The sequence below is a fragment of the Myotis nattereri genome (assembly GCF_964212035.1).
Source record: "Myotis nattereri genome assembly, chromosome: 16".
NCBI classification, from domain to species: domain Eukaryota; kingdom Metazoa; phylum Chordata; class Mammalia; order Chiroptera; family Vespertilionidae; genus Myotis; species Myotis nattereri.
This window is the reverse complement of record NC_138091.1, coordinates 48314018-48338750: the sequence shown is the minus strand read 5'-3', so window position 1 is coordinate 48338750 and position 24733 is coordinate 48314018. Positions and strand designations below refer to the sequence as shown.

The 24733-nt window shown below is 52.3% G+C and overlaps 1 protein-coding gene across 2 annotated transcripts; it reads left to right on the top strand.

The window, feature by feature from the left end:
* The first annotated feature begins 1391 nt into the window (after positions 1 to 1391).
* On the top strand, positions 1392 to 23244 carry MED24 (mediator complex subunit 24). Of its 2 annotated transcripts, XM_081110167.1 has the most exons (27): positions 1393 to 1445; positions 1813 to 2022; positions 2111 to 2193; positions 8786 to 8824; positions 9141 to 9214; positions 9563 to 9795; positions 9940 to 9996; positions 11375 to 11486; positions 11643 to 11793; positions 12064 to 12177; positions 12716 to 12763; positions 13184 to 13266; positions 13555 to 13641; positions 14056 to 14167; positions 14674 to 14816; positions 15337 to 15374; positions 15800 to 15882; positions 16215 to 16393; positions 16509 to 16608; positions 16924 to 17099; positions 19693 to 19957; positions 20318 to 20499; positions 20676 to 20766; positions 21044 to 21143; positions 21976 to 22056; positions 22389 to 22537; positions 22722 to 23244. In XM_081110167.1, the coding sequence occupies exons 2-27, from the start codon at positions 1893 to 1895 to the stop codon at positions 22836 to 22838; spliced, it is 3027 nt and encodes a 1008-aa protein (XP_080966293.1). In that variant the 5' UTR covers positions 1393 to 1445; positions 1813 to 1892; the 3' UTR covers positions 22839 to 23244. The 2 variants fall into 2 exon arrangements, with proteins under 2 accessions (XP_080966294.1, XP_080966293.1); XM_081110168.1 differs by lacking the exon at positions 9940 to 9996 and having other exon boundaries at positions 1392 to 1445.
* Positions 23245 to 24733: the final 1489 nt, after the last annotated feature.

Sequence of the window (24733 nt, the reverse complement as noted above, 5' to 3'; positions counted from 1 at the left end):
TCAGTGGATAGAGCGTTAGCCTTCGAACCAAAGGGTCCCAGGTTCGATTTCGGTCGAGGGCATGTACCTCGGTTGCAGGCTCCTCCTTGGCGGGGGCCCTTGTCAATGTGTTTCTTTCACATCAATATTTCTCTCTGTCTTTCCCTCTCTCTTCTACTCTCCCTAAAAATCAATGGAAAAATATCCTTGGGCAAGGATTAAAAATATATGTGTATTTTTATTGCCTAGCTGGCATGGCTCAGTGGTAGAGTATTGACCTATGAACCAGGAGGTTGAGGTTTGATTTCCAGTCGGGGCACATGCCTGGGTTGCGGGCTCGATCCCCGGTGTTTGGTGTGCAGGAGGCAGCCGATCAATGATTCTCTCTCACCATTGATGTTTCCATCTCTCTCTCTCCCTTCATCTCTGAAATCTGAACCTCGACCTCCTGGTTCATAGATCGACACTCAACCACTGAGAAACACTAGCTGTGCTAATAAACTTTTTTAAAAGAATACTTTTAGAGATATAGGGGAAAAAATTGAAGATAGGAGAGTGTCTCCACACACCCCAAGCCCCATTTTCCCTTTTGTTAACACCTTACATTAGCATGGTACATTTGTTACAATTACAATGGAACCAGTACTGATACATTATTATTTGCCAATGTCCATGCCTTATTCAGATTTCTTAGCTTTCTCTTAAATGTGCTTTTTCTGCTCCGGGGTCACACCCCGATTACCAAGTTACATTTAGTCATCATGTCTCCTAAGGCCCGCTTGGCTATGACAATTTCTCACACTTTCCTTATTTCTGATAACCTCAGTTTCCTCCTCACTTTCCCCCTACGTCTCCTGGTATTCAAGCAGTCTGCAAAGCCAGCAGATTCTGGGAGGACTGCCAGCTTTGGGGGTGAGGTGGTGATGTGTGTAACTGACAAGCCTCCATGTGGCCTCTGGACCCCAAGTGTGGAAATGGGAAGAACTCTGGTAGTAGACTCAGAGGTTTAGGAAATAATAATTTTCGTTTAAATATGCCAGGAAAGCAGAAACATATTGCTAAGAGAACGCCACCCCCTTGTTGTGCTTCCTAACTAGCGGGGAATGAAGGAGTGGCAGAATAGTTAAATAACGAGTCGCGTCGGCAGTGACGTCATTGGGCGGGGTCTGATTGCTAGCGGCCTTTCGAGAGCCCTCCCCTCCCCCTCCTTCATTCTCCCTCCCCTTTCCCCCCTCCCCTCTGGGATGGATGCCTTAGCTCCCACGAGTCCTTCTCTAAAGGAGAGAAGCGAGGCGGGCTATCTTCCACGCTAGCTCAGTCCGAGAAACTACAATTCCCAGAAGACCTCGCGGCGTGACCTGTCTCTCGCGGCATTGGCGCATGTATGTTGCCCCCAGCCAATAGAAAACTAGCTCTTTGATGAGTGCCAAAATGGCGGTGCCTAGGTCTTAGAACTAAGCTGTCCGGTAGGCTTAATTTGGGGCGGTGGTGGATGAAAAGGAAACAGGGAATTACAGTGTCAGGGTGTGGAAGATGGAGGAAATGGGGGTGTTGTCCAGATTTGGAGTGGCCGTGCCTGCTGAGGGACGGAGCCAGAGCTGAGGGAGTAATTAGGCAACCAGAACCGGCTTAACCCTTCGCTGCCCTCGTTACTCTTTGTATTAAGCCCCTTTGACACCCTCGTTAGTTTAAGAAAGGGTGGCCCCGGAGGGAAGAGCCTGGCAGGATCCTTACCACCCTCTCCCCCTCTTTTCCCTTTCGGTTCTGCCTCCCTCAGATCTCCCTGTAGCGTCTGCATTTCATTGACTTCGCCCTCCCCCGTTCTTTCCCCAGCATCTCCTCTCCCCTTCTAGCTCGGTCTCTCCCGCCTCCCCGCTGCCCGCCACCGGCCCCCGCTTCCTGAGCGCGCAATCATGAAGGTGGTGAACCTGAAGCAAGCCATTTTGCAAGCCTGGAAGGAGCGGTGGAGTGACTACCAGTGGGCAATCAACATGAAGAAATTCTTCCCCAAGGGAGCCACGTGGGACATCCTCAACCTAGCAGGTCTCCAGTGAAACAGGAAGGAAGGATGGGAGGGCTACACCCGGGCAAGTTGTGGCCACAGGGTCTTACTTTGTGATTCCCCTTGCAGAAGCACTGCTGGAGCAGGCCATGATCGGACCGTCCCCCAATCCTCTCATCCTGTCCTACCTGAAGTATGCCATTAGCTCTCAGGTAAACGGCCCCACCGGTGCCAGAGGGTGAGGGTGTGAAGATAGGAAAGGCGTAGAGTACTGTTGTCGGCTCATGTCCTGTCCAGGTGAATTGGTTGGAATATACCAGAATCACGTCTCTGAGCCGCAGTTTTCTCATGGAAAGAATCATACTTCATTAACTTACTCTACAGTAAATATTCACGAATGTTTGTATGTGCCAGACAGTGCTGTAGGCCCTGGGGATATGGCTGTGAACAAGGTCTGATCCCAGCACCCAAAGAATTTAGTGGGTAATCTGTAATAATAAATGCGTAATATGCTAATTAGACCGGACAGCCAAACGACGTTCTGGACGTCCTTCCAGTCAAAGCTGTGGCAGCAGGGCCGAGGCAGAGGCGGTTAGGGGCGATCAGGCAGTCCTGGATTTCGAGAGAAATGTTGGACATCGGGCCTAAACTGGCAGTTGGACATCCCCCGAGGGGTCCCGGATTACGAGAGGGTGCAGGCCAGGCTGAGGGACTCCCCTGTGCAGAATTTCATGCACTGGGCCTCTAGTGCAGATATAATCTGTCAGTCACAGGATAGGCTTATGATGTGGCTGGGACAGGGTACTCTGGGAGTCCATGGAAGGGGCACCTAATCCGTTCTGAGCAATCAGAGGGATGCGATGTTCAAACCAAGACATGAATGTTGAGTTAGCCAGGCAGACTGATAAGACTGCACATAGTGTTTGACAGTATTTCCACACATACTTGCCAGTGCTGGATAGAATCTTGCAGATTTATTTCCAGAGAAGCAAAAAATAACATCATGTTATATTATGTATTTCTATGATTGTGATGTTGAGCATATTTTTATATGCATATCTTCTGTGAATTACTTATGTGTACCATTTGCCCATTTTTCTATTGTTAGATTGTTTTCTTTTTTTTTTTTTTTTTTGGTAACAGCTTTATTGAGCTATAGATCACGTACTATATAAATAGTTTACTGATTTAAGGTACATATCTCACTAGTTTTTAGAATACTCAGAGTTGTACAACTATCACTACAATCAGTTTGGAACATTTTCATCATTCCAAGAAGAATTCCTACTGATTGTTAAGTGTCTTTTAAAATAATCTATCTTGCCCTAGCTGGTTTGAATCAGTGAATAAGAGTGTCGGCCTGTGGACTGAAAGGTCCCAGGTTCGATTCTGGTCAAGGGCATATGCCCTGGTTTGGGCTTGATCCCCAATAGGGGCGTGCAGGAGGCAGCCAGTCAGTGATTCTCTATCATCATTGATGTTTCTATCTCTCTCTCCCTCTCCCTTCCTCTCTGAAATCAATAAAAAAATATTTTTAAAAATCTATCTTGTAATCTTTATCTGTTATATATGTTTTCAATTTTCTTTCTATCACCTTTACGTTTGTGATTTTTATTTTCTTGGCATGCAGAAGTTTTTCTTTAAATATTTTTATTGATTTCAGAGAGGAAGGCAGAGGGAGAGAGAGATAGAAACATCAGTGATGAGAGAGAATCATTGATCGGCTACCTACTGCACACCCCCCACCGGGGATCAAGCCTGCAACCCGGGCATGTGCCCCTGACCAGAATCGAACCCAGGACCCCTCAGTCCGCAGGCCAGTGCTCTATCCACTGAGCCAAACCAGCCAGGGTGGCATGCAAAAGTTTTTAATGCATCTGTTGCCAGATTTAGCCTTTTTCCTATGTGGCTTTTGTCTTGCATAAGGGGTTGCCTGCTCCAAGGATCAAAATATATTTTTCTCTAATTTTTGCCAACACTTCACTTTTATTTTTTATGTTTCTTTTCTCTGACACAGTTAAAATTTATTGCAGTGTGATACAGAGAGCCAAGTTTATTTATATATTTTTTCAGACAGATGGACAGTTGGCTCAACTACCTTTATTGAATAGACCATTATTTGTCCTAGCCTAAATTTTCTTATAGACAGGATTCCATTTCTTGACATTCTAGTTTATTTTATTGATATATTGGTCTTTTCTTGCACCAGTACTTTATTGTTTTAATTACTGTACCTTTATAATATGTTTGATACCTGGCTAGGCAAGTCTTCCCATAATTTTATCTCTCAAAAATTTCTTGACCCAGGCATTTTCATTTCCAGACAAATTTTAGAATCCACTTAAGTTCTTTTAAAAGCCCTATTATATTTTGATTGGGAGTTCCTTGACTTTGTGGATTTGAGGAATTTGTGGATTAACTTTAGAAAAATCACTCTGATTGTAGTTTGAAGAATGGGTTGAAAGAGAGTAAAACAGAAGTCAAGAACACGATTTAGTCTGGAATATTTTTGCTGTAAAGAACCAGAGAGTAAATACGTTCTGTTTTGCAGGCCACATAGTTTCTGTCACCACTGTTTTGTCATTACAGCTTGAAAGCAGATGTAGATAATATGTAAATAAGTGGGCATGCCTGTGTTCTGATAAAACTTTATTTACAAAAAAGGTGGATAAGCCAGATTTAGGTTGTAAGCCTTAGTTTTCCAACCCCTGATTTAAGCTATCGTAGTAATTCAGGAAAGAGATGATATTAGCATAAACTTGGGAAGTGCCAGCCCTGGCTGTGAGAGCATTAGCCTGCAAACCAAAGGGTCTTGGGTTCGATTCCCGGTCATGGGCACCTGGGTTGCAGGTTCCATTCCAGGCCCCAGTCGGAGTGAATGTAGGAGGCAACCAATCGATATGTCTCTCCCATATCAATGTTTTTTTTTTCTCTCTCTCTTGTCTCCCCCCCCCCCTTCTTTCTTTTTTTTTTAAATATATTTTATTGATTTTTTACAGAGAGGAAGGGGGAGAGACAGAGAGTTAGAAACATCGATGAGAGAGAAACATCGATCAGCCGCCTCCTGCACATCTACTGGGGATGTGCCCGCAACCCAGGCACATGCCCCTGACCGGAATCGAACCTGGGACCCTTCAGTCCTCAGGCCAACGCTCTATCCACTGAGCCAAACCGGTTTTGGCCCCCACCCCCCCTTTCTAAAAATCAATGAAAAAAAATCCTTGGGTGAAGATTAACAAAAAAAATGAAATAAATAAAAATAAAAAAACCTTGGGAATGGCAGCAGAAAAAAAAAAAAAGATGAATTCAAGTGCAGTGTAGCTCAGTTGGCTAGGCATCATTCTGTGCAATGAGAGGTTGCCAGTTTGATTCCTGGTTGGGGCACATGCCTGGGTTTCAGACTTAATCCCCCATAGGGGGTGTGCATCCATGTTTCACTCTCCCATTGATGTTTCTCTCTCTCCCTCTCCCTCTCTCTCTCTCTCTCCCTCTAAAAATCAATAAAAACATATTAAAAAAAAAGATGAATTCAAGAAGAAGTTAGGAAATGGCATTGAGAGCGGATTTGGTGATTAACTGGAGAAGTGTGAAAGAGAGGAAAAAATCCCAGGTAGTGTCTAGGTTTCTGGTTTGGAGGACTGGCTGAACGATGGGATCGTAGGAAGACAGTGGGAGTAGAGTAGGACTGTTAGGTTTGGGGTGCAGATGAGGGGTGGAGACGGCATGTTTGATTTTGGCCTTGTTACATTTAAGGTGCCTCTGTGGGCTATCGAAGAGAAGATACTGAGTAGGCAGCTGAACATACATGTCTGGAACTCAGAAGGAGAGGCCTAGGCTAGAGCTGTTGATTTAGGAGGCATCCTCTGCAGATGGCCATTGAAACTATGGGCATGGGTGAGATTGCCCGGAGAGTGTGGAGGCGAGCAAGGAAGGGGGTGACCAACCACATTCCCGACGAACCAATCACATTTAAGGAACACACGCAGGAAAGGAATTCCTTATAGGAGTCCGAGAAGAAGGGGTCAGCAAGGAGAGAAGAAAAGAAGAGCGAGAGAGTGTGGTCTCAAGAAAAGTCACAGGAGGAAGGAGAGGACTGAAGAATGAGGAGGTGTTGGCTGGTGTCAGACGCTGCTGGGAGGTCATTGAGATCACAACTGAGAACTGTCCATGGGGTGTAACAACAAGAGCTTGTTGATGAGCTTAATGAGAGGATTCATGCCGTGGCAAGGACAGAAGTGATTGGAATGGGGTGAATGGCCAGCGGGAGGTGGGGAGGTAGACGGTGAGTAGAGAGAACTCTTATGCCTGTGAAGAGCAGAAGAGAGGGTGATGGTTAATTGGAAGTGGGAGGTCTGTGGGAAGTTCCTTTAAAAATAGAAGAATCTTGAGATGTGTAAACACTGACGGGAAAAGCAAGAGGGATAAAGAGGCTGAAGTGACAGTGAGAGAAATAAATATACATGGAAGACCTTCATGACTTCCAAAGTGCTGTGCAAAATTAGTCATTTATTTTTCCTTCAGAGTTAAGAGGCTCTTCGGTCCAGTGCTGTGCTCACAGAGGTACTGAGGAGCAGTTGGGGTGTTGACCATGAAGAGCAGAGGGGACTGAGAGCCGCTGCGGTCAGTCTGGGCTGGCGAGGTGTGCAGTGGCCTCATAGACGTCTCCGTCCCTGGGCTGCTGGTAGTGGAGCGCTCCTACGTTGATGGATATACTAAGACTGGAGTAGGTTAAATCCTGCTGTTAAAACAGTTCACCATGTGGAACGGATTTTTAGGTCTCTAGAGTAGAAGTGCCTTATTGATACTGTTGGCAGAAATTTACTGAACAGAATCCTGAATTTGGAGATCATATAAACATATAACCAATGACATCCTTCAGAACACGCAGAATTGGGGGTGTCTCTTCTGGTAGTTTGGGGTCTGTTTCTAGTGGGGACATCCAGCTCCCCCTTCGGGTTGGTATCCAACAAGGTTCCGTTCTCTGCCAAGCTCTTGCTATGGGGACATCAGTTATAAATAAACAAACACTCGCCTGGAACGTTACGGTCATCCTGCCCAGGCAGGCACCCAACTCTCTGATCACTGTCAGACACCAGCGTTGGCTTCACAGGGCGTCCTGCTGAGAGTGGCACTAAACACTAATTGTGTATTTAAGTCTTCTGTGTGCTTTGCACCTGTTTAATCCAAGAATATTTGTTAAAGATGTCTGAACAGAGAGCAGTCTGTTCACTTGATGGGAAAATAAGACATGAAAGGCATCACCCTACTAAGTTCACCCTACTAAGGTCATCGAGGCTGACTTAGCTTTCTTCTTAAGTCTTTGGAAAGTTCTGTTTTTCTAGTGAAGAAAACCCACAAGGCAGGTAACTAATTATCTTGACAGTTTCTGTCATTGTATTTTGCTTTTTTATTTGGTGTATTGTGCCACTAATTTTGAGTATACGATTGTGACTGTTTTCTGTAGCATTACTCATTTTATCAGCATGCTATATTATTATTTTTTTAGAATATGACAACTTAAAAGATTTTTTTGTGGGGTTTAATTTCACTCAGGACAAATTATTTCTTTCGAATTATATCTCTGACCTTATGGTGATAAGTAGGTTTTACTAATAGAAATTTGTTTTAAGGTAAATTTACCCCCCAGAACGTTAGTTACACGACATCTTAGATATCATAATGAAAGACACATCAATTATGAGAGAGAATTCATTGGTCGAAGACAATAGAAACTTACGGAGGACCTACTGCCTGCTGGGCCCCAGGTTGGGTTCTAGAGAAACAATAATACCTTTTAAAATTCTGTTTAACTTTAAAAAGCCACGTGTGGCTAATGGCATCGCTATTGTCCAGTGCAGCTTTAGAAGCTACTTTGGGAAATGCTGATCTGAGGGTGTGTTCTTACTTATTCATTCTATAAACATTGTCAACAAGTTCATGGGTCTCCGAGTAAAAGCGTCCTTATCCTCACGGAGCTTCTCGTTCGGTGGGGGCAGCAGGCACCAGCTGTGCAGTGATGGGCACAGGGGGTTAGTTGGAGCACAGAGGGTATTTCAGCTTTGGGTGGGAGGTTGGGGTCGATCAGAGAAGGTGCCCTGGTAGAGTCCTCGAGAATAACTCCTAGAAAAATGAGTAAGAGGTGAATAGTGGAATTCACTACCGATGTCAAGGTGCAGTTACTACCTAGTCACTGCAAGAAATGTGTGCTTGTCTCCAGTTCTTTTTTATTTTATTGATTTCTGAGAGGAAGGGAGGGAGGGAGAGAGAGAGAGAGGGAGAGAGAAACACATCAGTGATGAAAGAGATTCATTGATTGGCTGCCTCCTGCACGCCCCCCACTGGGAGTCAAGTTCACAACCCCAGCATGTGCACTGACCAGAAATCAAACCATGACCTCCTGGTTCATAGGTCAACACTCAACCACTGAGCCATGACAGCCGGGCTGTTCTTGTCCAAACAAAATCACTCTTGATAGAAGTCGTAGGAGTAAAGGAACATAACCCTTCTTCTGCCCACCGGCAGTCAGTTAGACTCTCTCTATAGTGGACAGTGAAACATGGCACCTTTGAATGCCCCAAATCATCTTCTGAATGGGTTCATGCTTATGATGTCATTTGCGGTGAGTCTGATAGAGGGCGGAATGGAGACAGTGCCTAGTGTTTTGCCTTGTTTAGTGGGCTGAGGAAGGCCTCTTGGAAGGGTGGAGGTTTTAGGAGAGCTGCAGCAACCTGGAGTGTGAGCGCTTGTCCCGTTCAACTGTGGGACACCGGTTGTCTGAACCTTATCCTTCTCCTTTCCCTCCAGATGGTGTCCTACTCCTCCGTCCTTTCAGCTATCAGCAAGGTATGATCATAGCCACCCAGAGGCCGGGTGGGGGCCAGGGGAAAAGATACGGTGATGACGGAGGGGGCCACCTCCTTGAATGCTCTGATCATGTGGCCGCTGAGGCTGGACAGGCAGCCCACGCTGCCTCTGGCTGGCATAGCTGCCTTTCTCTGGAAGGAAGAGCATCCTGGGAAGCGGGGGCTGGCAGTTAGCCAATCTCCAATGTTGAAAGGGTGCCCATTCTGAAACCTGAGGTGGGAGGAAAGATGAGTGTCTCGTCTGCCTCGTGTGACACCAGGGGGTGACTGTAGCATCACCTCTGTTCTTTCCACAGTTTGATGACTTTTCCCGTGACCTGTGTGTCCAGGCGTTGCTGGATATCATGGACATGTTTTGTGACCGACTAAGGTAATAGCAGGCGTGAGGAGCTCACAACCTCCAGCATTAGCTTAGTGTAAAGGAGAAGCTCCAAGTAGAGAGACTCTGTGGCTCCCCACACTTCTTCCCCCTGCTCACCCACACCCAGCCATCCCCATCCTTTTCCACTTAGTCCTTAGGACAAAAGTGCCTCTTCTTGATTGGGAGTAGCTCATTTGAAACCTTGTCCAGTGGAAATCAACAGGGCTGTCTTCCCTAGGACTTTGCTAGCTTCCCAACTCTCTTCCCTAGTAGGGAGTGCCAGGCCCTCTGGGAACATTGGTGTGGGTCAGGTTTCAGCCTTTGGAGCAGAGACAGATTTTGCATCCTTTCCCGTAGCTGTCATGGCAAAGCAGAGGAGTGCATCGGGCTGTGCCGGGCCCTTCTCAGCGCCCTCCACTGGCTGCTGCGCTGCACTGCAGCCTCTGCCGAGAGGCTCCAGGAGGGGCTGGAGGCTGGCACTCCAGCTGCCGGCGAGAAGCAGCTTGCCATGTGCCTGCAGCGCCTGGAGAAGACCCTCGGCAGCACCAAGAACCGGGCCCTGCTCCACATCGCCAAACTAGAGGAGGCCTGTATGTCCCCTCGTCCCCCTGAGCCCCACCTGCCACTGCTCCCATATCCGGTTCTTTAATTGAGAGGGGAGAGGCAGGATGGCATCCCACTTTTTTCCAGGAGGATCTGAAATCATCCCACTTCCTTTTTTTTCTCCCCATAAGCATTGCATACATCCCAGGGACTTGGGCAGGGTGGCACCCGAGCCAATCAACCAACAGGTATTTACTGAGCCTTATTGTATGCCCAGCACTCTGCCAGGTGCTGGGGGCGGGGAGGTGGGGGGCTGCTGAAGGAGCATGCGGCAGTATACATGCCAGTGGGGAGCAAGACTAGTGTGCAACATACATGGAAAAAATGAGAGGACAAGGCAAGCACGTGATCCGTCCTTGTGTTACTGATCATCTGAAAAACAGATGACCGTGTTTGAGCATTGCCTAACACGTCCTTTAGACATGATGCCTGTCTGCTGCCAGGCCTACTGGGCCATACACCTCTCGACTCAAGTGCACACGTTAAACATTGGAACTCTCCAGAGCCTGCGATCAGACAGATCACCTAGTGGGAGGGAGGGTTCTGATATTCCGGACGTGGGGCCGAAGGCCGCAGTCTTGCTGTGGCTTGGGACCACTGAGGATCTGTATTTCTCCAACAATGAAAATGCTAGAATGGGTTACCTCCAGGTCTTCAAGGCCTGGTTGAAGAACTTGTAGGATTAGTATATTTATTACTTCCCAAAATATATTTTCTTGTCGGTGTAAAGTACGGAAAGGTGACCATGATGTAAAAATTGGCCATGTTGACAGTTTCTTACCTATCTTGAGCACTTGACAAATGTTTATTGGCTGCAAAATGAAGGAATATTTAACTGAATGGATCTCAGGTCTCACCTCCCCCATGCTACATATAGGTTAATGGGCTAGTTGGTGCCATTCGTCATCAGTTGACCCTCTGGAATTGTAACTAGGATAAGTGACTTATAATTAAGTCTAAATCATGCAGTATAGACCATGAATTCAGGCATTTAGGAGAGGTCAGTGGGTTGGACCAGTTGGGTGGGTTGTTAAAGCAGCTGAGGCTTGAACGGAGGCTTGAAGGATAGTGAGAGTTGGCGAGGGGATGAGTGGGAGGGGCACTTCCGAAGGGAGGACAGCTAGAGCCAAGGCCCAGACGGGGTGGAGGATACAGAAGGAGGTGTAGGAGTCCAGCTTGTCTGAGTTGGAGAGTGTTGGCTACTTGCAAGGCTGGCATACTCCTGAAGTGATCTGGGGCACCTCCCTGTTCCAGCCTCTGGACTCTCCTCCCCTCCCCCGCCCCGCCCCTGCCTCTCTGCCACTGCCTGTCTCTAAAGTCAGCTGCACGCATCCCTACCAGGCAGGCTTCTGGGATTAGTTTCTAGGGGCTTCACTGTTGGGGTGCAGCCTCCTTCTAGAAACAGCACATGCTGCCCCCAGGCCCCCAGCCTCCATGTCACCCTCAGGGGAAGCCTCCTTGCGTGATTTTGTGGGCCCAGAGGGTGCCAAAGTTGAGGAGTTTGGGGTTACTCTCTCCCTCTCCTCTGTTTCCCATCATGTTCCTGTATTTCCTTTTCTCCACCAGCCTCCTGGACAGCTATTGAACATTCTCTCTTGAAGCTTGGGGAGATCTTGGCCAATCTCAGCAACCCCCAGCTCCGGAGCCAGGCTGAGCAGTGCGGCACACTCATTAGGAGGTACCCAGCTCCCAGGCCGATGTGGGGAAGGGAGAGGGGAAAGGCCCTGGGTGGGGGTGGGTCGTGTGGCACCTGGCCCCGACCCTTCTGCTCTCCCCTGCTCTCCAACGCTTCCCAGCTCACCATGTGCCACCCCCTGTGGATCTGTCCCCTCAGCATCCCCATGATGCTGGCCGTGCACTCCGAGCAGCCGAACAAAACTGGCTTCCCCACCGTCCACGCGCTGGTCCTGCTCGAGGGCACCATGAACCTGACAGGCGAGACCCAGCCCCTGGTGGAGCAGCTGATGATGGTGAAGCGCATGCAGGTGGGTGGGCCAGAATTGCCTCTCTATCCCCAAGGCGGCGACCGTTTGTGTGCAAGAGGGAGGATTCTCGGGTCCTTCTGGGAGACATGGGGTTTCTCCTGTTCATGGGAAAGCGAATCCCAGTCTTGTACGGTTCTGCCACCTTACCTGACGGCCCTGGCTCTCGTGTTCCTGCGTTTCCCAGTTGTAACCCAGCCTGATGCCCGGGGCCTGCAGAGGTGAAGGGGGGAATGGGGCCCCTCTAAGGCCTTGTCTTGGGTCTTTCTGCAGCATATCCCCACCCCACTTTTTGTCCTGGAGATCTGGAAAGCTTGCCTCGTGGGCCTCATCGAGTCTCCCGAGGGCACGGAGGAGCTCAAGTGGACGGCTTTCACCTTCCTCAAGGTACCTGGGACCTGGAGCAGCAGGAGAGCCCGTCTAGGGATGGTCCTCGGGAAAAGCGGCGACTCCCTGGGCCTTTGCCCCGTGTTTCTCCCGCTGGCGTCATGCCCAGCCTGCCAGGTCCCCCAGCACGAGTTCCCATCGATTCTTTCCTCTGAGAGTCCCAGGGCCATATTTAGCGCGCTGGCAGCTCCTGCTGTGTCAGCACACAGGTGCTCCTTAGCTCCGTCTTCCGCCAGACTCCTACAGGGCAGTCACGGGAGCCAGGGAAGCAGGCCGCGGTCCTTGAAGCGAGGACTCCACTTCTGCTTATGGCATTTCCTCGTTGAGCCAGCAGACAGGGGGCCCCTGTGTCCTGTAGGCTGAGGGCACCGGGCACTTAGGTCCTGTCGCTTTCTGATTTGGCTTCTAGAATGCTTTCACTTTCAGGGCAGGGGTGTCCTGTCTCTCTGCCCAGAGCAGGGGCCGGAGCGGGTGCCTTCAGTTCTGGGTGAAAGAGAAAAACTTGTGCTTCCTGTTTCCCCCCTGCCTCATCCTCTAGATTCCACAGGTTTTGGTGAAGTTGAAGAAATACTCTCATGGGGACAAGGTGAGTAGAAGAAATGAGACGGAGGGGGCATAGGAGCAGGTAGATCCTTGTCTCTGCCCTGGAGAAGCAAGAGCAAGGGGAGGGTCGCTGAACTGGGCAGGAGTGTGTCCTTGTTCCTGTGGGAAGGCGAGTGTGTATGTACCGGAGCATCTGTGTGCACCACACACAGGCGCCCAGTCTCCAGAGAGAAGGCAGCCAGGCTGCTCAAGAGGCAGGCAGGGTTGCCTGAGATGATCAGGACCCGGGTGGCCATGGAGGGCGATGCCCCAAACTCCCCCCCATTGTAGTCACTGAAGCCAGTGGGTAGGCACGGCCGACTTGTAGGCTTTTATATCCAGCGGTGTCCTTGTGAGCCCGCAACGCAGGCTGTGTGTGGGGAAGAAGACTGAGAAGCCAGACGGCATTTCTGGCTCTTTGTAGGACTTTACCGAAGATGTCAATTGTGCCTTTGAGTTCCTGCTGAAGCTCACACCTTTGCTGGACAAAGCTGACCAGCGCTGCAAGTACGAACTCCCCTGCACTCGACGGGGAAGTGTCCTGGGCTCTCCCACTGCTCTTCCTGCCAGATACGCCTCAAAGGACTGTCTTACTGTTCGCCCCACTTGGCAGGGGCAGGAGGCAACAGCCTCCTAGTTGCCAAATGCCTGAGCCCCTCTCCCCTCTCCCTTCCCTCTGGCACTCCGTACGTTCTTTATCCTGGGGAGGGAGGACCCTGGGCTGGGACCCTTGCTGCTGCCCCTCAGGAATCCCTGCTCTGGGCCCAGGCCCCTCATCATCTTTCTCTCTCACAGCTGTGACTTTACAGACTTCCTCCTTCAGGAATGTAGGAAGCAGGGGCTTCTGTCTGAGGCCAGTGTGAACAACCTGATGACCAAGCGGTGAGTGCGAGCTCCCTCGGGCCGATCCAAGAACCCTTGGCCCTCCCTCCCTCCTGTCCAGTCTGGGCTACTGGGTGCCTTTCCCCTCCTGTCTAGAGTTTGGGTTGTGGGTGCCTGGGGCCAGGAGACACTGGTTTCTGCAGACTAGGGTTTTGCCCCATTAGGTCCTGTACTTTGACTCTCGGCCTCCTTCGTGATCAAAGTCAAAATCCTAACTCTTCCTCCAATCTTAAATGAACTTCCAGAACAGGTGTAATGACCAATGACCAAAGGAAGCGATTGGATATTGGATACGCTTTCCGAGGTGTCACCATGGCACCAAAGGTTCTGTGCTCCTGGGGCTGGAGAGGGAGCGCGTCAGGGACTTATCTCTGTTCCTCTTCTCTTCTCTGGGCCGAATGGTAATGGCCACAGGGCAGCAGACCGGGAGCACGCACCCCAGCAGAAATCGGGAGAGAACGCCAACATCCAGCCCAATCCTGGGCTGATCCTCCGAGCAGAGCCCACTGTTACCAACATCCTCAAGGTGAGTGCGCCCGTCCCTTGCCACCAGGGTCGTCTCTTCCCTCTTTCCAGTTTTCCCTCTACTTCGAGATGAATACACAGAGGCCATAGGCCTCTCTCTTCTGGCTTCTATACATAGCTACTTGGGAAGTAGAGAAGGGGGAACTTCCGCAAGGGAAGCTGCCATTGAAAACTAACATTTATTGAGCATCACTTGTAAGCCAGGCACTGTGGTAGGCGCTTTCCCGTAGCTCGTCTTGTGCAGAAACAATGGAGAATTTCACAGCAGGGACCTCACCTGCACGGTCCTGCCACCCTTGTCTCAGTTGAGTTGCGAGGGATGGTTTTGGCGAGCAAGGATAAGATTGTAGAAACTGTTTTCCAGATTGGAATCAGAAAGACGTAGGTTAAGTTGCAGGTCCTGGTGTACCATTGAATGGAGACATGCAGAGAGAGAGACTGTGGCTAGGCTGTACCTGGGGGGGTCTTCAGTGTTCTTCAGGACTTGATTTCCTGTCGTGTCCCCAGACGATGGATGCAGACCACTCCAAGTCCCCGGAGGGGCTGCTGGGGGTCCTGGGCCACATGCTGTCTGGGAAGAGTCTGGACTTGTTGCTGGCTGCAGCCGCTGCCACTGGGAAGCTTAAGTCCTTCGCCCGGAAATTCATTAAGTAAGGAAGGCCGAGCTCTGGCCAGGGCCGGGGAGGCGTATCTGAAGTAAGAAGTAGCAGGATGGGGCGGGCCCTGGGGTCTGGGTCTCCCGGGATGCTCAGTCCAAGGCAGAGCATCCCAGCTGGAGACTCTGGGGGGAGGACCGTTTCTTTGGACATGGAGCCTCGTTGCCCTTCCACTGAGGATGACGTGGAGGAGTTCCAGGAGGTGACAAGGCGGCGAACGGTGGCGTGGAGGGGTTCTGTGTGTGCCCAGGCGTTAACCAGGGATCCTCCAATTCTGTGGACTTATTTTTGTTAACCCGCAATTTGATCTGTAGAAGTTGTTCTATTCAGTGAGCCATTCTCTGGGTCCTGGGAATCTTTAAAAATGGACTTCTCTCTTCTGTAGCAGTGGTGTTCATTTTGTTTGACCTGTAATTGGGACTAGTGAGTGCTCTGGGGTGGGTGTGGCCCCCATCCCCAGCTGTCACTCCGCCCTTGCCCTGGTTGATGCAGCCTCTCTCCATTCCCTCCACAGTTTGAATGAGTTCACGACACACGGCAGCGAAGAAAGCAGTAAGTCAGCTCTGCGCATCCCAGGCCCGGTGGGCACTGAGAGACGGGTGTGGGGAGAGCTCAAGGGAAGAGGATGCCTTATGTGGGTCCTGGGAGCTCTTCTCCCCTGAGTGATGACGCATGAAGCCTGTGGGAGGCTTGAGAGGGTGATGCCGGGAAAGGGTCCTTCTACAGCCACCCCTTTGTCCCCCCCCTTAGGATCTGGTTGGGTATTGGGGGGAAAGAGGGTATTGGGGGGAAAGAGGGTATCGGGAGTCTGATTCCAAGGAAGGAATGATGTTCCAATTGAGACTCAAGAAAAGGATTCTGAGCCTCAGAGCTTTGAAGGAGACACTGGCTCTGACCTTCCTTGAGATGAATCCTGACCCAGACAAGGGCGTGGGGCCCTGCCCTGGGCTGCGGGTCAGCCTTCTCATCCTTCACAGCCAAGTCGGCCTCTGTCCGAGCCTTGCTCTTCGACATCTCCTTCCTCATGCTGTGCCACGTGGCCCAGACCTATGGTTCCGAGGTGAGTGCGAGGAGAGCAGGCAGGTTAGGGCACAAGAGGGAAGGAAACAGCCCATATCTCTCCCCCCTGTCACCCCTCCCCTCCTACCCTACCCCTGTCAGGTTCTTGGTGCAGAAATCAGGCATCCACCCAGAGAATTTAATGGAAGTTAGCAGAGGCCCTCCTGGTCACATCCCAAAGCCTTCAGTGCCGGGCCCCCGACCACTAGGTGGCAGCATCGCCCTCCTCTTTCCCTGTAGCTGGTTTGCCCCCAGTTCTCCAGGCGACAAATGGGAGCAGGAAGCACCAGGGCAGGTGCCCCCACTCGGCTGGTGACTCGCCTCCTCTCCCAGGTGATCCTGTCTGAGTCGAGCACAGGGGCAGAGGTGCCCTTCTTTGAGACCTGGATCCAGACCTGCATGCCCGAGGAGGGCAAAATCTTGAATCCTGACCACCCCTGCTTCCGGCCGGACTCCACCAAAGTGGAGTCCCTAGTGGCCCTGCTCAACAACTCCTCCGAGATGAAGCTGGTGTCAGTCGCCTGGGCGCCCACTCCCAGGGGCGGTGTGGGGTGCCGGTCCCTCTCCCTCAGGCCACCCCTCGTTCCCCTGGTGATTCTTCTCCCCCCGCCCCGCCCCACCTCGCAGGCAGATGAACTGGCACGAGGCCTGTCTCAGCATTTCAGCCGCCATCTTGGAAATCCTCAACGCCTGGGAGAACGGGGTGCTGGCCTTCGAGTCCATCCAGGTAGCCCCTCCCCTTTCCAGCAGCCTTCTCGCTTCCCTGGGACACAGAGCCAGTCCTCGATAGGTTGTTATATTTCATAAGAACAAGGAGGCCGACCCTTAAGCCAGGAGCTCCTGTTTGGATGTTGATCTTCCCTGTAATCATAGTCCTAGCCTCCCTCCCACCCAGGTGACTGGGAAAATCAAACTTGTGGTGAAAAGAGGTGTGGACTGTGGCCCAGGGCCCCGCCTGCTGCACTCGGCGGCCACAGAGGCTGTGGAAGGTGATAGGCAGGGAAGGGGAGATGGTGGCCCGGTCACACTTTCCCTCTCTCAGAAAATCACAGATAATATCAAGGGGAAGGTCTGCAGTCTGGCAGTGTGTGCTGTGGCGTGGCTTGTGGCCCACGTGCGGATGCTGGGGCTGGATGAGCGGGAGAAGTCGCTGCAGATGATCCGCCAGCTGGCGGGGCCGTTGTACAGTGAGAACACCCTGCAGTTCTACAATGAGAGGTCAGTAACCGCCCTCCTGGAGCGCTGCCGGTCTGCGGTGCGAAAACGGCACCTCCAGGAACCGACATCCGACCCCTCTTACCTTCCCAGACATGCTGCTCACTTGCTCACTCACTTCCTCGCTCGCTCACATTCCTCTTCACCTATTCACTCACTGACTCAGCAGCAGTTTCATGTCTTATCTGGCACCTGCTGTGCCCAGAAATATAGACCCCAGACACCTATGATTCCTACCCTCAAGGAGGTCGAGTTCTGGAGAGCTAGCTTGCCACAAGAACAACCCGATTGTTTTAGCTACTGTCACTGTCCAGAAACTACGAGCCCATCTGTAGATTTCACAGGCCTTGGCCCTGCCCACTCCCCTCACCCCCCACCTGGCTGTCTTTGACGTTTTTCTGCCTTGGCTTCTCATGGGCTTCCAGAATCTCCCTGGTGACTTCAGCCATGTTGAGTTCAGTGGTGTTGGTTCACTCACCTGTCCAATAAGCTTTTTTTTGATTGTGGTAAAAAATATATATATATATAATATGAAATCTACCATCTTGAACATTTTTGCTTGATTGATTTTGGAGAGAGAAAGGGAGAGAAAGAGAAGCATCAATTTGTTGTTCTACTTATTTATGCATTCACTGGTTGCTTTTTCTTTTTTATAATTGATTTTTTACAGAGAGTAAGGGAGAGGGATAGAGAGTTAGAAACATCAATGAGAGAGAAACATCTATCAGCTGCCTCCTACACACCCCCCACTGGGGATGTGCCCCCAACCAAGGTACATGCCCTTGACCGGAATCGAACCTGGGACCCTTGAGTCCGCAGGCTGACACTCTATCCACTGAGCCAAACTGGTCAGGGCTGGTTGTTTCTTTATATGTGCCCTGACTAGGGATTGATCCTGCAACATTGGCGTATCAGGATGGTTCTCTAACCACTGATCTACCCGGCCAGGGCCCATTTTAGCCATTTTTAAGTTAGAGTTCAATAGTGTTAAGATGTATATATTTTTTTCATATATATGTCATTCATTTATTATATAACAGTGGGAAGAGAGATTATTTTTGTTTGTTAATCCTCATCTGAGAATATTTTTTCCATTGAATTTTAGAGAGAGTGGGAGGGAGGAAGTGGAGTGGGGGGAGAAGGGGGAACATTGATATAAAAGAGACACATTGATTGGTTGCCTCCCGTATGTGCCTCAACCGGGGCTGGGGATCCAACTTGCAACCCCGGTACTTGCCCTTGACCGGGAATCGAACCCAAGACCCTTTGGTCTGAGGGCTGACACTCTAATCACTGAGTGAAACCAGCCAGAGCTGTATATTCACATTGTTGTGAATCAGATCTCCAGCATTTTCATCTTGTAAATCTGAAACTCGTGCTCATTAAGCAGCAACTCACACTCTCCCCACCCCAGCTTTTCGTAACCACCATTCCGCTTTCTATTCCTATGAATTTGACTACTTTTGATAACTCACGTAAGTGAAATCGTCCAGTAGTTGTCATTTTGTGACTGGCATATTTCACTTAGCACATTGTCCCCAAGGCTCATCCACATTGTAGCACATGTTAGAATGTCCTCCTTTTTAAGGCTGAATAATATTCCATTATTTGTATATACATACCGTGTTTGCCTATCCATTTATTAGTCGATGGCACTTGGGTGCTCATCACCTCTTGGCTGTTGCGAGCAGTGCTGCTGTCACATGAGCATGAACCGGTCGGTAGGCTGTGAGTGGTGATCCACAAGGTAGCCCTCAGGATGCTTCCAACGGAGAAGTGGGGCGCTGAGCTGAAAGGAGGTTGGGGGTGGGCCTGTGAAATCGCACCTGTTCTTCCCCTTGCCTCTTGCTTTTCTTCCCTCATCATCCTCCCTCCACAAGGAATGGAATGTTTGCTCTCATGTAATCCGCTCTAAGCCCTGACTGTCTGGGTGAGGAATAGTGGGAAATCTGTGGCTTCATCATGCAGGTCAAAGCAGTGGCTCTGAGAGCCACAGGGACTTTCCCAGAGCCACCGGCGTTCCAGGAACAGTTAGCGCTCAGGCCCAGTCTGTACTCAGAGTCGAAGACTCTTCCCGAGAAAATTCCTGAATATACACTCAAATTTGCCCAGCTACCAAGGGCGGGAAGAAGAGTCCCGTGGGGCAGCCCTTGGGCCCCTGTCCTGGAAGTTTACATTGGTAGGAGGCCCAGGCTGGGTCAGGACCCCCCTTAAGCACTCAGCCCAGAGGGAAGTGATTGTTCTTACTTATGCCAGAGGAATTGGCAGGCCAGGCTTGGGGGTGGGGGGAGTTAGAGAGAGAAAATACAAATACATTGCTAGATAACCTGGGAAAGGAAAGCATACCCGCCCCTGCCCCCCATAGGCTTTGTGCCCAGCAGCGAGAGTCCTGCCAGGTCAGGTCTGCTAGGGGTTTCCAACTTCCTCTTGTCTCCTCCCTTAGCCTAGAATGGGGCTAATTACCCAGGAATGTTTCCGTAACCCAACTCCGTGGAAATGTCTGACCTGGGAGTTTCCTCCCCTGCCCTCCCCACCCCAGCTCTTGAACCCGTGTTGCCCGAGCCTCAAGGCCTCAAGTTCTCTCCCCCTCCCCCAGGGTGGTGATCATGAGCTCGATCCTGGAGCACATGTGTGCTGACGTGCTGCAGCAGACGGCCACACAGATCAAGTTCCCATCCACGGGCATGGACACGATGCCCTACTGGAACCTGCTGCCCCCTAAGCGACCCATCAAGGAGGTGCTGACAGACATATTTGCCAAGGTGCTGGAGAAGGGGTGGGTGGACAGTCGCTCCATCCACATCTTTGACACCTTGCTGCACATGGGAGGCGTCTACTGGTTCTGCAACAACCTGATTAAGGTACTTGGGGTGGGTGGGGGGTGGACCAGACACATGGGCCAGCTGGGGAGCAGGTGTCCTCAGACACCAGGAGTCATCTGAGAACATGCCCGACAGCACCCAACTTGGCCCCATCCTCTGACTTCCCAACACCCAGCCTGGTCAGCCGGGCCTCTCGGAGAGGTGCCTTCCGTGCTGCGAGAAGCTTCCTTAGAATAGAGGCTGGTCCCCATCTGGGGAGCTGCAGGGCAGAGGGAGGGTTGGAGCAGCAGCGGGGGCTCCCTGCGTGCCCTCCCAGAGAGCCGGGCTGGAGTGGCAGGGATGTCAGAGCCCCACGTTCAGAGCCCTCAGCTCCTAAAACCCCCTCACCTGCCCACGTAGGAGCTGTTAAAGGAGACGCGGAAGGAGCACACGCTGCGGGCGGTGGAGCTGCTCTACTCCATCTTCTACCTGGACATGCAGCAGGTGACCCTGGTCCTGCTGGGCCACATCCTGCCTGGCCTGCTCACAGACTCCTCCAAGTGGCACAGCCTCATGGACCCTCCTGGCACCGCACTCGCCAAGTAGGAGTCTGCAGACCTTCAAGTTCCCGTAGCCCTGAGTCAGGCAGCCTTACCTGGGGTCAGCCAGGAAGTGGGCCTGTGGGGAGGCCCTGTCAGATGGGGTCTGATCACCATGGGCACAGAGCCCCCCTTGCGGTCCCTCTAATTTCACTTCTTTTCCTGGAACCCTTTGCCAGGCTAGCCGTCTGGTGTGCCCTGAGTTCCTATTCCTCCCACAAGGGACAGGCGTCTTCCCACCAGAAGAAGAGACACCGTGAAGACATTGAGGTAAGGGATCCCTCCATCCACTTATTCACGGGTTTTCAGCAGACATTTCCTGAGCCTCTTCTGATAGGAGGCGCCCTCCCAGGCTGAGGCAGCCAGGCATGCTCCCTGACTCAGGGAAGCCTGGCGGCCACACGTCCACAGTGATGACTGAGCAGGTCTCCCTAGGATTGGAGGGGTGAGGAGGGCTGGGATGCAGAGGGAGGGGAGCCCCTCTGAGGTGCTGACCGAGGCCCGTGGGGACTCGGCTCTTCCCGTAACAGTGAGCTCCCACCCCCAGGACTACATCAGCCTCTTCCCCTTGGATGACATGCAGCCCTCGAAGCTGATGCGCCTCCTGAGCTCCAATGAGGAGGATGCCAACATCCTTTCCAGTCCCGGTGAGTGTGGACAGGGCTGGGCAGCGGCTCCTTTCCTGGGCACTCGGTCCTCTGGGTGGGCAGCGCTAGGCCCCAGCGCAGGCATCTTGCTGGCGGTCAGAGAAGGCGTGCAGGAGTTTGTCCCGTTGTGTCTCCTCGGCTGCTGTTTCCCACCCCCAGAGGGACCGGGCTGCTGTGGAAGCTCTTCCGCCCGGTCCAGGCCCAGCGGCACGCGGTTGTCTCTTCCCCACCCTCACTTCCCACAAGCTGCCAAGTGAGTCCGCTGCCTGGGGCACAGTCTGTGCCTTGACTCACCAGCTCTGACCTTCCTTCCCCTGAAACAGGCCCTGAGGCTGGAGCAGGCCTGGGCTGGGCCTTGGGGCTGCTCCCCACTCTTCCTGCCGAAGAGCAGCCCTCCCCCACCCGACTTCCCTCGCTGTCCCTACCCAGGGCTCCTTCTGTGGCACTTCCATTTTGCTGTTTCTAGAGATTTCTCTGAGGCTTTCTAGGGACCAGGGAACCACTCTGCACTTGAGCAGAAGGTAGATGCTCGGTCTGCCATCTACAAACCCTCTGACCTTTGATTAGTTACTTAGCATCTCTGACCTCGGTTTCTTCGTCTGGAAAGTGGAGATGTGAGGCTTAAGTTGCGGAGTCGGGGTACAGCCCGCAGAGGCGCCTGGCGCTTGGCGGCCACTGTTAGTTCTGGCCCCTCTCCTCTGGGGATCTCTGTATTTGGGGCCCCTCGGTGACTCTGGACCCAAGGACTCCGGGGCAGGGCCCTCCACGCCCGATGGGTGAGGGCTTCCCCGGGAGAGGGGCCTGGCCCTGAGCGCTCTCCATTGGCCCACAGCCGACCGGTCCATGAGCAGCTCCTTGTCAGCCTCCCAGCTCCACACGGTTAACATGAGAGACCCACTGAACCGAGTCCTGGGTGAGTCCTCCCACCCCCACTCCTGAAACGGGGTTCAGGCCCGGCAGCTGGAAGAGGGCCTCTGGTACCCCACCTGCTCTGTCACATCTCCCTGCCCCCGCCCTCCTTCTCCCCGACTTGCTAGGTCTCCCGTCTCCCCCAAGCTCCCAGGTTGTGCCTCTTCTGACTCACCCCCAATTTTCCTTTTACATCTCCTCTTCATGGCATCCCCATCTTGGGGGACAGTCTTAGCACTGCTCCCCTTTCCCTTTTCGGTCCCACCTTCTCCCAGAGTCTCACCTCTTCCCAGGCCCTTCTCATGGGCTTCTTCTCACCCCCCCGTCCTCACACAGCCAACCTGTTCCTGCTCATCTCCTCCATCTTGGGCTCGCGGACGGCGGGCCCGCACACGCAGTTCGTGCAGTGGTTCATGGAGGAGTGTGTGGACTGCCTGGAGCAGGGCAGCCGGGGCAGCATCCTGCAGTTCATGCCCTTTACCACCGTGAGTGCTTCCCGTCTGGGGGGGCGGCCCACCTTCCCGATCACACGGGGCAGCCAGGCTCAGCAGAGGTTGGGGTTCAGCGGCGGGCGAGCCCTCAGAGTCGGGAGGGGGCCTCCTTTCTCCTGAGACGCCGCACCCACCACGAGGGAGCCCCAGTGAGCAGCTGTCTGTCTGTCTGTGGCAGGTATCAGAACTGGTGAAGGTGTCAGCCATGTCCAGCCCCAAGGTGGTTCTGGCCATCACGGACCTCAGCCTGCCCCTGGGCCGCCAGGTGGCTGCCAAGGCCATTGCTGCCCTCTGAGGGGCTTCGAATGGCCGCAGGGAGGGTCTGGCCCCAGGCACCTCGAAAGGGAACAGTGCGGAAAGATGAGGCATCATTGCTCACATCCACATGATGTAAGCCCTTTGCCAGCTTCCAGATCCCTCCCCGTCCCTGACTTCTGGCTGCTAAGATGCCCCCCATCTCTTTCATCATTTCCTCTCCCTGCTGCCAGCACCTGACGAGTGTGAGCAGCCCGGCTCCTTAGCTCAGGTCGGTCTCCCCGCACTGCACCCGCTCCTGTGCTCACTGCCTCCTCCCAAGAGGCACTTCGGTGCGGAGTGTGCATATGTATGTATATGTGTATTTAAACATGTTTGCAACACATGAGGGACGTTCACGTCAGCTCACTTGTAAATAAAGATCCTGTGGATCTCTTTGTAAGCGCTGTCAGTGTCTGTCTGACCGGGGCTGGGAGAAGCTCATCCTGGGGGTGGGGGGTGGGGGGTGGGCGTGAGGGTGGGGGGTGGGGTGAGGGTGGGGGGTGGGGTGAGCAGAGGAGGGCTGGCCTCGGGGCCCGTGTTTGTCCACTCGTTCGGGGCAGGGAGGGCAGTGGGAGCAGCTTTCCTTCCTCAGACCCCCCCTGGGATGATAACGAGTCAACACTGGCTCACCACCGCCTACACCCACCCCCAGAAGTCAGACTTTCTCTGAAAAGGGTGAGGCTTTGGCTAGAGGCCCCACTGGCGTTGGGGTAGAGTGTCCTGTTCTGATGGCCAACCCAGACCAGCCCCCCAGAGTCTGACTAGCCCAGAGTCTGATCTGTCCCCCAGAAGAGCAGGGGGGGGGGGGGGCTGTGGGGCAGTGAGGGGCAGGAGCTCTGTTTCACACGACTCCAAGCCCAGTTCCTTCAGGACTGACCGAGAGGGAGGACCCTGAGCCACACAGCTGGGAGGTCCAGCTGGCTCAGCCACACCCTGCTCTCCAAGGAGCCACATGCAGAAGGGAGTGAGAGCTGATGAGGACGGGGAAGCCTTGGGAGGGGAACTGGGGACTGGTTGGCCGGCTGGACTTTCCTGGGCCTGGTGAGGCACCTGGGGCCACGTGAGCACCTGAGCTGAGGGCGCAGAGCTGTGCCCCTGTGGGAAGCGGCCCCTCTCTAGCTGCAGCTCCGCCTCGCAGCCCAGGCGCTGAGACCAGCAGGAGAGCAGCGTGGGAGACCGCTCCCCGCCCATCAGAGGCAGATGCGGGAGGGAGAGTAGAGCCCGGGCTTTGCGTTCCGACCCAAGTAGTCACCTTCGCTCAGCCTCCTGATCGATACAAGGCACTTTCCTTTTAAAAAAAAATAGACATTTTTATTGGTTTCAGAAAGGAAGGGAGGAGAGAGAGCCATAGATACATCAATGATGAGAGAGAATCATTGATCGGTTGCCTCCTACATGCCCCTTCTGGGGATCGAGTCTGCAACGCGGGCATGTGCCCTGGCCAGGAATCAAACCTAGACTTCTTGGTTCATAGGTCGGTGCCCAACCGCTGAGCCACACTGGCCAGGCCAAGGCACTTTTTTTTAAATCCTCACCCAAGGATATTTTTTCATTGATTTTTTAAAACTTTTTAAAAAAAGTGGTTTAATAGTTGTGTTACACATATGGCAAGCAAGATGAACATATTTTTTAAAATATATTTTTATTGATTTCAGAGAGGAAGGAAGAGGGAGAGAGAGACATATCAATGATGAGAGAATCATTGATCAGCTGCCTCCTGCACGCCCCTCACTGGGAATTGAGCCTGCAACCCAGGCATGTGCCCTTGACTGGAATCAAACCTGGGACCCTTCAGTCCACAGGCTGACAGTCTATATACTGAGCCACACCGGCTGGGGCAAGGCACTTCTTAATTCATGTTTGTAGGCACCTGTGCGTGCGGATGGGCTGGAG

Coding starts and splice junctions, on each gene's coding strand:
- MED24 (XM_081110167.1), top strand. CDS start 1,893: ATGAAGGTGGTGAACCTGAAGCAAGCCATTTTGCAAGCCTGGAAGGAG. Junction 9,796..9,939: donor CGCCAAACTAGAGGAGGCCT/GTATGTCCCCTC, acceptor TCTCCCCATAAG/CATTGCATACATCCCAGGGA. Junction 14,168..14,673: donor CTGTTACCAACATCCTCAAG/GTGAGTGCGCCC, acceptor TCGTGTCCCCAG/ACGATGGATGCAGACCACTC.